At 39.8% G+C, this 13,394-nt stretch overlaps 1 protein-coding gene across 4 annotated transcripts in view; it reads left to right on the forward strand.

Annotated features, from left to right (window-relative positions):
- BRD7 (bromodomain containing 7) overlaps positions 1-13,394 on the forward strand; it is a 50,965-nt gene that overhangs the window by 36,104 nt on the left and 1,467 nt on the right. Inside the window, exons 9-16 of one of the 4 annotated variants that reach the window (XM_030797258.1) lie at positions 4,065-4,140; positions 6,428-6,535; positions 6,937-7,072; positions 9,120-9,231; positions 10,792-10,848; positions 12,037-12,151; positions 12,439-12,582; positions 12,798-12,941. In XM_030797258.1, coding sequence (XP_030653118.1) covers positions 4,065-4,140; positions 6,428-6,535; positions 6,937-7,072; positions 9,120-9,231; positions 10,792-10,848; positions 12,037-12,151; positions 12,439-12,582; positions 12,798-12,941 — 892 coding nt within the window. The remainder of the gene's footprint in view (positions 1-4,064; positions 4,141-6,427; positions 6,536-6,936; positions 7,073-9,119; positions 9,232-10,791; positions 10,849-12,036; positions 12,152-12,438; positions 12,583-12,797; positions 12,942-13,394) is intronic. The other 3 variants (XM_030797269.1, XM_030797278.1, XM_030797285.1) reach the window with 3 other exon arrangements.

Raw genomic sequence — 13,394 nt, forward strand, 5'->3', positions numbered from 1 at the left:
GGACATGATTTGATTCTTTTTTATGGCTGTGTAGTATTCCATGGTGTGTGTGTGTGTGTGTACTGCATTTTCTTTACCTAGTCCTTTGTTGGTGGGCACCTAGGTTGATTCTGTGTCTTTGTTGTGGACAGTGCTGCAGTAAACATACGAATCCATGTGTCTTTTGAGTAAAATGATTTATTTTCCTTTGGGTACATACCTAGGATTGCTGGGTCAAATTGTAATTCTATTTTTAGTTGTTTGGGAAATCTCCAAACTGCTTTCCACAGGAGCTGAACTAATTTACATTCTCACCAACAGTGAGCATTCCCTTTTCTCCACAACCTTGCCAGCATCTCTTATTTTTTGAGTTTTCAGTAATGATATAATACGGTATCTTATTGTGCTTTTGATTTGCATTTCTCCAATGATTAGTGATGCTGAGCATTTTCTCATACGTTTGTTGGCTGCTTATATGTCTTCTTTTGAGTAGTGTCTGTTCATGTCCTTTGCCCAGTTTTTAATGGGGCTATTTGTTTGTTTCTTGTTGATTTAAGTTCCTTATAGATACTGGGTATTAGTCCTTTACTGGATGCGTAGTTCACACATATTTTCTCCCGTTCTGTGGGATGTTTCTTTACTCTGTTGATAGTTTCTTTGGCTGTTCAGAAGCTCTGTAGCTTAATTAGGTCCCACTTGTGAATTTTTGTTTTTGTCACTTTTGCTTTTGAGAACATAGAAAATTCTCTGCCGAGGCCCATGTCTAGAAGAGTATTTCCAAGGTTTTATTCTAGGATTTTTATAATTTGAGGTCATACATTTAAGTGTTTAATCCACTTGGAGTTAATGTTTGTATATTGTGAGAGATAGGAGTTCAGTTTCATTCTTCTGCGCATAGTTAGCCAGTTTTCTTAGCACTATTTATTGAGTGGTCTTTCTACTTTGTTCTCTACTTTGTTTATGTTTGTCAACTTTGTCGAAGATCAGTTGGTTGTATGTATGTGGCTTTATTTCTGGGTTCTCTATTCTGTTCCATTGGTCTATGGGTTATTTTGTTTATTTTTATCAGTATCACGCTGTTTTGGTTATTGTAGCCTTGTAGTGTTATGGGAGCTTTTGTTTGGTTTGGTTTGATTTTGAGACAGGGTTTCACTCTGTCGCCCAGGCTGGAGTGTGCAGTGGCACGATCTTGGCTCACTACGCCTCCACCTCGGGAGCTCAAGCAATTCTCCTGCCTCAGCCTTCCAAGTGGCTGAAAGTACAGGTGCGTGACACCATGTCCAGCTAATTTTTGTATTTTTTGTAGAAATGAGGTTTCACCATATTGCCCAGGCTGGTCTCAAACTCCTGAACTCAAGCGATCCACCCAATTCAGCCTCCCAAAGTGCTAGGATTACAGACATGAGCCATTGTGCCCAGCCTGTAGTATAGTTTGAAATTGGGTAATGTGATGCCTCTGACGTTGTTCTTTTTGCTTAGAATTGCTTTGGCACTTCAGGCTCCTTTTTGGTTCCATGTGAATTTTAGAATAGTTTTTTCTGAATCTGTGAAGAATGATGTTGGGAATTTGATAGGAATAGCATTGAATCTGTAGATTGCTTTAGACAGTATGGACGTTTTAACAATATTGATTCTTCCATGAGCATGGGATGTTTTTCCATTTGTGTCATCTATGATTTCTTTCAGCAGTGTTTTTTAGTTCTTGTAGAGATCTTTCACCTCCTTACATATATTCCTGGGTATTTTATTTTTTGTGTGGCTGTTGTGAATAGGATTGCATTCTTGAATTGGTGCTCAGCTTGAACATTATTGGTTTATAGAAATGCTACTGATTTTTGTAAATTGATGTTGTATCTTTACCAAAAAGACATTTTTCTTTATATACTATGTATATAGAATTGTTTCTCTTATATCTGGTAATTTTAATAACATATATTAACTATTTTAACTCTTAGTAACCCTAATTTCAAGTGAAAACCCTAAGATTACTTAATATAACATGACTTTAAGATTTAAAATTACTGAAGAGAATTTTGAAACTAGTTTTATTTACCAAGGATTACTAAAGTTGTGTGAACTAGAAGGCATTTGAGCCAAATTCTATTTTTTTAATAAAATAATTGATTTAAGCACTTTTCTTTGGTCAATTGATTAGAGCTCTTATATTTTGGTAGTGATATATCACATACGCATGACACATATATAGACATACAAACACACAGAAGCAGATCTTCTAGATTTATAAGATTCTTCATTTGCCAGTTTTCACACTCTCCCCTTCTTAGACTATCAGTCATTTCCAAAGTCATAACAAAGTAGATGAAACAAGGTAGAAAATTTACATCTCAGAGGCACAGAACCTATACCTAAACACCATTACCTGAAAACAGGATTGCCAGAAGGAGGTTGCAGTGAGCCAAGATCGCGCCACTGCACTATAGCCTGGGCAACAGAGCGAGACTCTGTCTCAAAAAAAAAAAAAAAAAAAAAAAGTCCTCTTTTCAACTTAACTTGTTTCCTTATTAGATTACTGGTTTCAAGGGGGAGCCCTGTAAGGAACGGGGCCAAGAAAGCATGCAGTTTTTAGGGCCTAATACTTACTGGAAGGTAGGTTTTAGATCACCCCAAATCACTGAATCCTGGGTCCCCAGAAAGCTGAAGAGATCAGGTAATACAGTACAGAAAAGAGCAGAGTTTTAGATCTGAGAGGAATCTGTCTGCTTACAACTCTCTGTATTCTGTGAGGAAAAACAGAGATTCTTCCCAAAAAGAGGAGTCTTTGATGCCTTTTCTGTTTACCCAAGAGATCACAAGCTGCCAGAAATTCCTTTAGGTCCCTAATGTGGTATCGAGGGTGGCAAGAGGAAGAGGGGACAGTGAAACAGAACTCAGTTGACTGAGACATTTTACAGAGCCATTACAGCGGCGTTAAAACAATAGACATATGTGTGTATATGTATAGCCCAAATAGCAGTTTTAACTGAGCTGGCATTTGAATATAGAGCTCTTTTTTAAAAAAATTTTTCCTAATTGTAATTCCTACTCAGGTTGTTTTACTTTTGCTTCTGCTGCTAGCTGGGCTCCTGTTGCCAAACAAGCAGCCCACAAAAGTGGCCATCTTGCTACAGTGGCTGCCGGCTGCCCTTCCTAACCACAGTGCGATGGATAGCTCTCAGCCGACAATCACTCCAAATACACTGGCGTTTTCAGGGCGTCCTTGTACTCACGCACAGGCGTCTAAAACATGAGCCATACCACTCCACGAGGAAGCGGCTGCCACCTGGGATTTCCCCCACAGATGCTTCCTTCCCTTTGCCCATTTCTTGGTCCCTCAACTCCTGACTAGCTCACCACATGTTCCAGCTTAAATGTGTCCAGAAAGAAACATTTAACAGGGACTTAGGAACAGAAGCCATGTCTGTGTCTTGGGTAGCAGTGAGATGGTGGGTCCCTGCCCACATTGGTTTTAAAGCCAGGTAGGTGTATACATGCCTTTAAGCAAGCCACTGCCCTTACCTGGTCCGCAGTAGCCTTTTTTGATAGACTAGGGAGAACTAGGTGGCCTTAAGGACCCACAGAGCTCTTAGAATTCTGAGATTTTCTTCACCTCCATTTCTCTAGCCTCATCCCCTGTGTGAAAGTCAGTATCTTGAGTTTAATGATTAGCCACCTGTAATATTAGTTTGGTTAAAATGAGACCTTGTGGTTTGCTGCATATATGAATATGGTACAGGCTGAGCATCCCTAATCCAAAAATTCGAAATCTGAAATTCTCCAAAATCTGAAATTTTTTGAGCTCCGACATGATGACATAAGTGGAAACTTCCACACCTGACCTCATGTGACGGGTACACAAAATTATTTATTGTATAAAATTACTTTCTGGCTGTATCTGTAACGTGTATATGAAACAAATGAATTTTATGTGCCATTTCTAAGATATCTCATTATGTATATGTAAATATTCCAAAATCTGGGAACATCTGCAATCCACAACAGTCTGGTATCAAGCATTTCGGATAAAGGATACTCAGCCTGTTTGTATAAAACACTTCATTCCATCTGAATACTTTGGGTCATTGCAGTGCGAATTCGAAAGAAGAAAACCAGATGGAACAACAACGTTGGGACTTCTCCATCCTGTGGATCCCATTGTAGGAGGTAGGATCAGAGTAAAACTGTGCATGAACTTGATGCTATTTGGCAGAGAACAGTAACCTGAGTTAACATTTTAAAGCAACAAGCTTGAATATTGATCAGTCTGTGTCATTATGCGCAAAGGATCTAGCTAGACATCATGTATTTCATGGTAACAGCTAGCCTAACTTTCACTTCATCTTGAAATAGGTACAGTATATCAAGTTTTCCTTAAAATTCAAAGTCCCTGAAATATTTTAAACCCGCCATTAACAAAGCCATAACTTTTAGATAGTAATTCCTAGCCCTGGTTTTAAGAGACTTTAGTATAGACACTCAGTTTAGAGGTATCTCACACACACAGAATATGATATTATAAATTTAACTGATCTGTTTATTTCAGGGAATAAAATGAATGTATATGCCACATAGTGCCTTAATAATAACGGAGGGTGTATGCTTAGTGACATCGTATCTTTCACTATAGTCAGTAGAAAGTTTGTAAAGATTGGGAATCTTTAGAACCTCAGTCATGTTTTTGTTTTCTCAAATGATGTTTTAATGGAAATAATATAAGTTATATTTTGAAATTCAATGTCAGAATTAGAACTTTTTGTCACTGGTCTGAGGGGAGAAGCATGTATTGAGATATGCAAATGTGAGAATGTTAATTTATTCAACAAATATTTATTTTCATACTGTCATAATGAAATAAGTAATTGGAAATACGGAAATGAATAATGACAGAATTTTTACCCTTAAGGAAACAGTCTCTGATGTTTATTGTTTGCTATGAGCAAGGTGCCGTCTTAGGGGCTAGCTGTATAGTAGAGAACAAAAGAGAGAGAGAGGAGTCTCTTTTCCTTGTTCTATGGAGTTGGGGGAGGAGGGCTCACATAAAGAGAAGTCTGTCCTTAATCAGTACTATGCAGGTGTGTGTCTATAATGAATAAATACTACAAAGGAAAAGAACATCTGTGATCATAATAGAAGATACCAACCTAGTGTTTGGGGGTCAGGGAAGGCATCCTTAAGGAGATGATGTTTAGGTTGAGTAAGGGATGAGAGAACAGCAGTTGTGAAAACCTTGAAGCAGGGAAGAGCATTTGAAGATGGAAAGAAGGGGACTGAATGTTCTTTAAATGAGGAGAACAGTAGTAGAAGAAAAGGAGCTGGTACTGTTTTTAAAACAAAACTCAGTTTCTACTTTGATGCAAACAAGTAGAATTTTATATGATCATAGGTCAAAGAATGCCACAGGATTGAGAACATTGCTCTTTCTTCTATAGCTGTGGTGAACATCTGGTGTTAGGAGATGCAGCTAACTGATGTAGGTGACACCTTAAGATCTGCTGCTTTCTGTGAAGCCGAGTGTGGTCTCTGCCCTTGGTCTGGTTTCCTGGGTTTCCAGTTTCTGAGACGTAATCAAATGTGGCCAGAGCTGACTTGGCTCCCCGTGTGCACAGCTCCCTCTGTAGGCCACTTTCCTGGTTTAAGGTAGAAGACACCCCTTTTCATCTTCTCAGCTTCATTGTCTGGTACCCATACCCGTTAGGAAACCAAATTCCAGACTGTTAACTGAGAAGGAGAGGAGATCTGATTTAGATGTTCAGTTGCTTAACAGTGCCTTCACCACACTGGTCACTGATGGCAGTAGCCTCCGTTGAAGGCTGGTCATGTGACACAAACTCAGACTCTTCTTCAGGAGAGCAGATGTCCCTCTGTTAGATACTGTGGGAGACCACATCTTCTCCTGCCAGCATCTTTTGCAGTCCACTCAGGTGCCCACCCATGATTTCTCTATGTCACGTATTCCCAGCTTCATCACAGAGATTCATTCCTGGCTAATGCCTGTTCTCGTTGCACTAAAAGTATGCCTTTCATAGACACTCATTTATCCTTCATGTGTTAGTAGCCCTTTTGTCTTTAATGCAGGTTTTTCCCTCAGTCTTTTACTAACCTTTGTACTGGTTAACTTTCATCTTAACGTTAAAAGTCCCAGCTTTTAAAAGTTTTCGTGGCTTCTGTTTTTAATAAAAATCTAATTTTTTAAGTGAAGTGTACATGATTATAAAGAATTCCAGGAAGCAGGAGAGTGTAATGAACAGGTCTGAGTTTTGGTCCTGGCTATAGTTCTGCCTTTCTGAGCTTTGATTTTCTTATAAAAGTGGATGTAGTTAGTAAGGGCTTCCCAGCCTCCTTCACGGTCATGCAGATGACATGCAGTGGTTTTTACGGAGTCACTCGGCAGAGGGCCCCGTGGGTCATGGCCATGTAGGCCTCCTTCACTGTGCTCGGTTTTATGTTGTAGAGCCAGGCTACTGCCCTGTGAGACTGGGAATGACAACTGGAAGACTTCAGTCTGGAGTGAATACTTTGCAGGGGTTCAAAGAGGATAAAAGGAACAAAGTCACTCCAGGTGAGGCTCCTGTGTAGGAGTCATTTTTTTCTCTTCTCTGTTTTGGGGTATTAGGGAAAGGAAGCACAATTACGGTTTATTCACTAGGTGGGCACCAGTATCTTGGTGGTAGTTTTGCAACATTAATTAGCTATTTTATTAACTTCAGAAGAGACTGGAAAATTGGGTATTAGTATTCAAAATGAATTTTGTTCTTTCTTGTTCCTCTCCCTCTCCCTTGTAGGGAAGAATTCACTTGAGTTGTAACTTTACAAGGACCTGTTTGAGAGAAAATATCTTAGATTTGCGAACCACTCGATGAAGTAGTAAAGTTAGGAGAGAATAAATAATCTTTTGGTAAAACAAAATAGATTGACATGCAAGTTAAAGAATAGTGTTACAGTATTTGATTTTTTCAACAGTGTTATATTTGAATTATGGGCCCTACAGTTCTTATGCACCGCATTATGACTCCACATTTGCGAATATCAGCAAGGATGATTCTGATTTAATCTATTCAACCTATGGGGAAGACTCTGATCTTTCAAGCGATTTCAGGTGAGTCTCCAGTTAATATTCTGATTACATTTGTTTAAAAACAATGTACATACGTGATTTGTGGATAGACTGACAAAGCTGGCTGAGTAGTAAAAAAATGTGCTCAGTAATTTTTTTTAAGCTGACAATAATGGATTCATAGTTACTATTATCCTTTAGTAGAGAGAGAGAGCATGTCTCCCTGATAGTAGCATCTGCAGTATTTTAGTTCTTACAAAAATACATTTTTAAAGAGACTGTACCTCAGCCAGTACTAAAGTTTAGGAACTTGTTACTTCAAAATGTTGATGTGCCATCTGCTCTCTTATAACATGTTGTGTGTCAGTGAGTTTCGGTCCAAACTTAATCAGTTTGGGAACCTACAGTGCATTTTCCCCAAGAAAGGAGGCGGGACAGGATGGCTGTATTCCATAGGCAGCCCACATAAAAGCCTTTTTGACCAATCACATGCCAGGTAGACCGTTGCAGTTAAACTCAGCCATTCTTTATTGCATGTTGCTGTGGGAAGATCATCTCTGTGTTCCTGTTTAGGTTGCTGAGCAGTTTGGATCCCATCAACATAATGAGCTATTCATCCTGACTTAGCGGGATTCTGGCTTAGGATGGGACACTGAGCTTGGGTTATGGCAGTAGTTTACTGGATATTATTCCTTCTTAGCAGTAGTACCTTGCTAATTTTCATTATGTGTAAGAAATTAACCCTGTAGATTCACGAGTCCCCTGCTTTTCTGACAAAGAGGGAATCTGTTCACTTTTTACATTAGTAAGTGTGGTTTGGTTGTTGTTTTTACAAGGTAGAGGTCCTTAAGTCCGAAGTTGACTGTGGTTTCACATCAAGCCATTTAATCTTTTAGACCTCACCAGCCTGAATGAATTATTTCTGGATTATGCATCTATGCATTCCACAAATAGGGATTGCACAGGGGAACAACACTGGCAAAGGCCCATGCCCTCCTGTCAAATGATGACAAGTGCTTTGGAGAAAGGTAAAGCAGCAGAGAAGGAGAGAGTAGTGCTGGGGCTATGAGAGGGATGCACTTTTAAATCGGTCAGGTAAGTCTGGTAAAAGGGAAAGTTGAGCAAAAACTGAAGGAGGTGAGGAAACAAGCAAGGCTGCCACCTGAAAGAACGTTCCAGGCAGTGCAGGAGCTGTGCAGAGGGTCTGAGTGGGAGCCTTCCCAACATATTTGAGGAACAGCAGGAAGAAGCCGAAGAGTGCAGGCACATGGCCAGGGAGGGCATTGATGAGAGTGGGTCTTTATAAGCACTTGGAATTTCATTCTCAGTGAGATGGAAACTACCGGTGGATTGCGAGCAGAAGAGTGACCCAGTCCAGATTATGATGTTTAAAGGATCACCCTGGCTACTCTTGGAGAATAGACTGTAGAGAGGCAAGGGCAGAAGTAGGGAGATGAGAAATGGGCCGGGGGAGTAGCAGGTGAGGTTCTGAGAAGGGCTCAGTCATCAGTCAGTAGGATTTCTTTACTGATTGAAGTGGGATGTGAGAGAGAGATGTCGAGGCTGACTCCAGGGTTTGCACACTGAGCCTGGAAGGCTACAGTTGCTATTTACTGAGAAGGGGGAAACTTTGGAACATTACTTGGGGGGAAGATCTAGCATTTCAATTTTGGATATTTTAAGCTTGAGATGTCTGTTAGACTTCCATGTGGAGCACCAAAGGGTGTGGTCCAAACTGGAGGTGTAACTTTTGAGAGTTTTTTGATCCCATATGAAAGTCCTGAGGTGAGGGTGATCACTGCAGACAGGAAGTGAAGGGGTGGGGAGCAGAAAATCCAGGGACTGAGCCTGCACCCGTCACTGAGGTCTCATTTTTCTTTGGAACGTTTTATTTTTACTGTGTTCTTCATATTAATTATCTCATGATAATGTTATTGCTAATTAATATGTAGATACCGTGTTGTGTCTAGGCAGAAATTTGATGTCATGATGTATAACTGAGGGCATCTAATGGAAACAGTTGGCTCTGATGGGAGGATAAAGCCAGTGGAGGTGATTTATGTGAGACTTTCCTAACTGTCTCTTGCAGCATCCATGAGTTTTTGGCCACGTGCCAAGATTATCCGTATGTCATGGCAGATAGTTTACTGGATGTTTTAACAAAAGGAGGGCATTCCAGGACCCTACAAGAGATGGAGATGGTAAGAACGCTGCTAACGAAACAGGGTAATTTATTATCAACTCTCAAGCATTAGTCATTCAGTATAATGAAACCATGGGATTAACCAGTATGACAGCTGAACTCCGTGGCCCTGAAAGACAGCCCAGCCCGGCTGGAGGCCACGGGTGGACAATGAACGGAAAGGAGTAACTTAGCTACCAGGATCTGTGAGGACCTGAGCGTTATCCTTATCTCCTCATCTTGGGAATGTAGGACTCAAAAATGGGGTTTACAACTCAGAAGTCAGTGGGCGTTGTGTCCTCTAACAAAAAAGGAAAGTTTTGCTCACTGGCCTGAAACTAAGTTGGCTAAAATGATAGGGAATGGCTTTTCCTTATGCAGTAATAGCACATCAGGAGGAACCTCAAGTTAAAAAGTAAAAAGCTTCCTCATTGCTATTTTATTAACACTTGTAAGCTATCTCTAGTTCAGTTGGAGATAGTTCGTAATCTGGAATCATTCAGAGTTTTGGCTCAAGGATTAGTACCAGAAAATGTTCCTACTGATAGAGAAGAGAGTTGATCCCAGAATGTTCCTGTCACAATAGTTAGAGGAACCCTGTGTCTCTTGGAGGTCTAACTCTTAATGGTGACTGCGACTGCAGTGCCTGGTACCCTGCTCACAACTGCATATATGGTTGCTGGGTGACCTGTCAGCAGAGCTGAGGTTAGTGCCTCGGTCAGGCTCAACGATGACTACTGTAAAATATCCACACTTGGACCGCTTTCATCACATGACCTAAAAAATGAAATTTTACATCAGTTTAAAAAATACATATTTTTTACCATATCCTTCTCATCAATTAATCTGAATGAATTAATAGTCTAACGAAAATTGAATATTTTTCATTTGGTGAATATGGCAATGTGTTTCAAAATGTCAAGTGTCTGCGTCCTTCAGTATAGCAGTTCGTCTTCTCAGAATTTATTCTAGAAAAAATATAAAAGTTACATATAAGGATACATTGTTTATAATTTTTAGAAATTGGGAATTAGTTAAATAACTCACAACAGAACCTCTCAAAGAAAGATGACATCATTGATTGATGTCCATGATATATTTGTCTCTTGTTCCTGGGTGTATTATCTCTGAAGAGCAAGATTGGAAAGCTTTCACATTCTCTGTAGCATTTGGTTATTTTACAGTAATCCTCTGCTGTCTGAGAATATTGCTGTGTTCATGCACAGTAATCCCTAGAACTCCTTCCTGTCTTCTCCTTGTCAGGGATTTTTCTGATAAAAACAGATACCATTTATTTACATATTTATAAGTTATTTACCAAATACCTTCTTAATTAAACATGTATATAGCTTTTGATCAGGCATGGAAATAACATCACCAGTAATACATACCCCAGCTCACAGAATCCTCTCAAAATGCTAATAATTATATTTAGTCATTTTGGCCTGAAAAATTATATTCCAGTAGTCCATATTTGTATTCATTTTCTCTTGCCAAGAAACTCCTGACAGTTTTCTCTTTTCCTTGATATTTGCCTTCATGTGTTTTCCTAAAAAGCTGTTTTTCTTCATCCTTATAGTCACTGCCTGAAGATGAAGGCCATACTAGGACACTTGACACAGCAAAAGAAATGGAGGTGATTTTATTTTATACTTTACAAGAAATATTTAAATGGAAAATAAAGGGAGGAAGAAGTCTTGAGAATGGGAAGGCCCATTGGGTAAGAAGTAAAAAGGTTAGTGAGTAGAATTGTGAGGGCCTAGCTGAAATGGCAAACCATAAATGCATATCAGTGCCAAGTTGCACAGTTATACAGTTTCTCCACTACAAGTTTTTAGCCCGTATGTAGGTAGAAATCAGGTGGATCAATGGAGTTGGAGTTGGAGAGCCATACCATAGTATAAATGGAACCATTAGTTTTGGTTGCTTAATATCTGGGTTGATCTATTCCTAAAAAGCAATGTTGAGGTTATGGAAACTCTTGAGTCTTAATGATTCTGAAAATAAAAACTGCATCTTTTTTTTTTTTTTTTTTTTTCTTTTTTGAGATGGAGTCCCTCTCTGTTGCCCAGGCTGGAGTGCAGTGGCACGATCTCAGCTCACTACAACCTCCGCCTCCTGGGTTCAAGCAGTTCTCTTGCCTCAGCCTCCCGAGTAGCTGTGATTATAGGTGCATGCCATCACGCCCAGCTAAATTTTTTTTTGTATTTTTAGTAGAGACAGGGTTTCACTATGTTGGCCAGGCTGGTTTCGAACTCCTAACATCAGGTGATCCGCCCACCTTGGCCTCCCAGAGTCCTGGGATTACAGGCGTGAGCCACTGCACCGGGCCAGCTCCATCCTTTTTAAGATTTTGTTTCTCTCATGCAATACTGACAGCCTAGTTTGGAGGCCTGGAGAAGACCCAGGAAGTGTATCAGTAGGAATGCAAGTATACAGACTAGATGGACTGAAATAGTCTTTGAATCTCGAAAACACAAGGCACTGTCATCACCGAAAGCTCTTCGCAGTTTAAGCAACAACAAGGCTGTCATTAGTTCATCTTCAGAATAGTTGCCATACTAAACAAAATACAAATTGTATAACATACATCATTACATTTCACAGAAGTATGGATTTATTGAATACCTGTTTTTGCCAAGATTTGGGAATAGCATTTTCAAAGGGTGTTCTGGAAATTTATTTTCTGTAAGCATCAAAATTAGGACTCCATAGTAAATAGGTAGAATAACTTTGCCTGTAAATACATGCCGTCTTAGTAATTTCTAGTTAGCACTGCTGCAGCTTAGCAAGCTCCAATAATTGCCTGTTTTTCCTTTTGAAGCAGATTACAGAAGTAGAGCCACCAGGGCGTTTGGACTCCAATACCCAAGACAGGCTCATAGCGCTGAAAGCAGTAACAAATTTTGGCGTTCCAGTTGAAGTTTTTGACTCTGAAGGTGAGTGTCTCCAGAGGGTTTGATTGAAACACTGCATGATGTAGGCAGTCAAGATTTCATGTCTCATAAGTACAGATTAACATAGCCATTCACCACAGGAAGATCTTGGCTTACCACGTTAAATGAATGGGTATGGTGTGTTGATTTCATTTCAAGCGGATTACTCTTTTGAAGGGAGAAGGCTAACCAATAATTAGCAAAGCCCTAGAGCCTAGGATTCGGTTTACTTCACAAGATCAAACACTGTGTCTGTTTTCTTCAGTGTATTCTTTTTCTTACCCACACAGAAGCTGAAATATTCCAGAAGAAACTTGACGAGACCACCAGATTGCTCAGGGAACTCCAGGAAGCCCAAAATGAACGTTTGAGCACCAGACCCCCTCCCAACATGATCTGTCTCTTGGGTCCCTCATACAGAGAAATGCATCTTGGTATGTTTTGCCTCCCATAAGAGGAGAGTCACGGGATGCTTCAAAGAAAAAACTTCTTGAGTATAGTGGTGATGCCACTATAGAGTAATGCTGATGTGAATGCCAGGGACAGTTTTTTGTTTGTTTTGCATTTGTACATTTGCTGTTCTTTGGGATGCCTCTATCTAAAGGAACCATGCTTCAGTATCTGGAACTATCTTTGTTTTTCTTTTTAGCTGAACAAGTGACCAATAATCTTAAAGAACTTGCACAGCAAGTAACTCCAGGTGATATCGTAAGCACGTATGGAGTTCGAAAAGCAATGGGGATTTCCATTCCTTCCCCCGTCATGGAAAACAACTTTGTGGATTTGACAGAAGGTACGTGCCCTATTTTCTCTGGGAAAGCAGAAAGCTGCGGTGACTACAGTCATCCCTCAGTGTCTGCCCGAGATTGGTTTCAGGACCCCGGATTTGGTATCTACCCCACAAAGATACCAAAATCTGTAGATGCTCAAGTCCCTAACATAAAATGTATTTGCCTATACCCTACACGCAACCTCCAGTATACTTTAAATCATCTCTACTTATATACTTCATAGAATGTAATTAATAGATTGTCGTATTTTTTTAATTGGGTTTTTTCCCCAAATATTTTTGATTGGCAGTTGGTTGAATCTGCAGATGTGGAACCCATGGATAAGAAGAGTCAACTGTAAAAGGAACATTTGTCTCTTTTTAATGTATAAAACTCCTCTTAGTTTTCTTTTTATCTTGTCTAAAGAATTAATAAAGATTTCCTGTGTGCAGAAGAGCCACAATGATAGCCTGATA

This window comes from Nomascus leucogenys, chromosome 2, assembly GCF_006542625.1.
Source record: "Nomascus leucogenys isolate Asia chromosome 2, Asia_NLE_v1, whole genome shotgun sequence".
NCBI classification, from domain to species: domain Eukaryota; kingdom Metazoa; phylum Chordata; class Mammalia; order Primates; family Hylobatidae; genus Nomascus; species Nomascus leucogenys.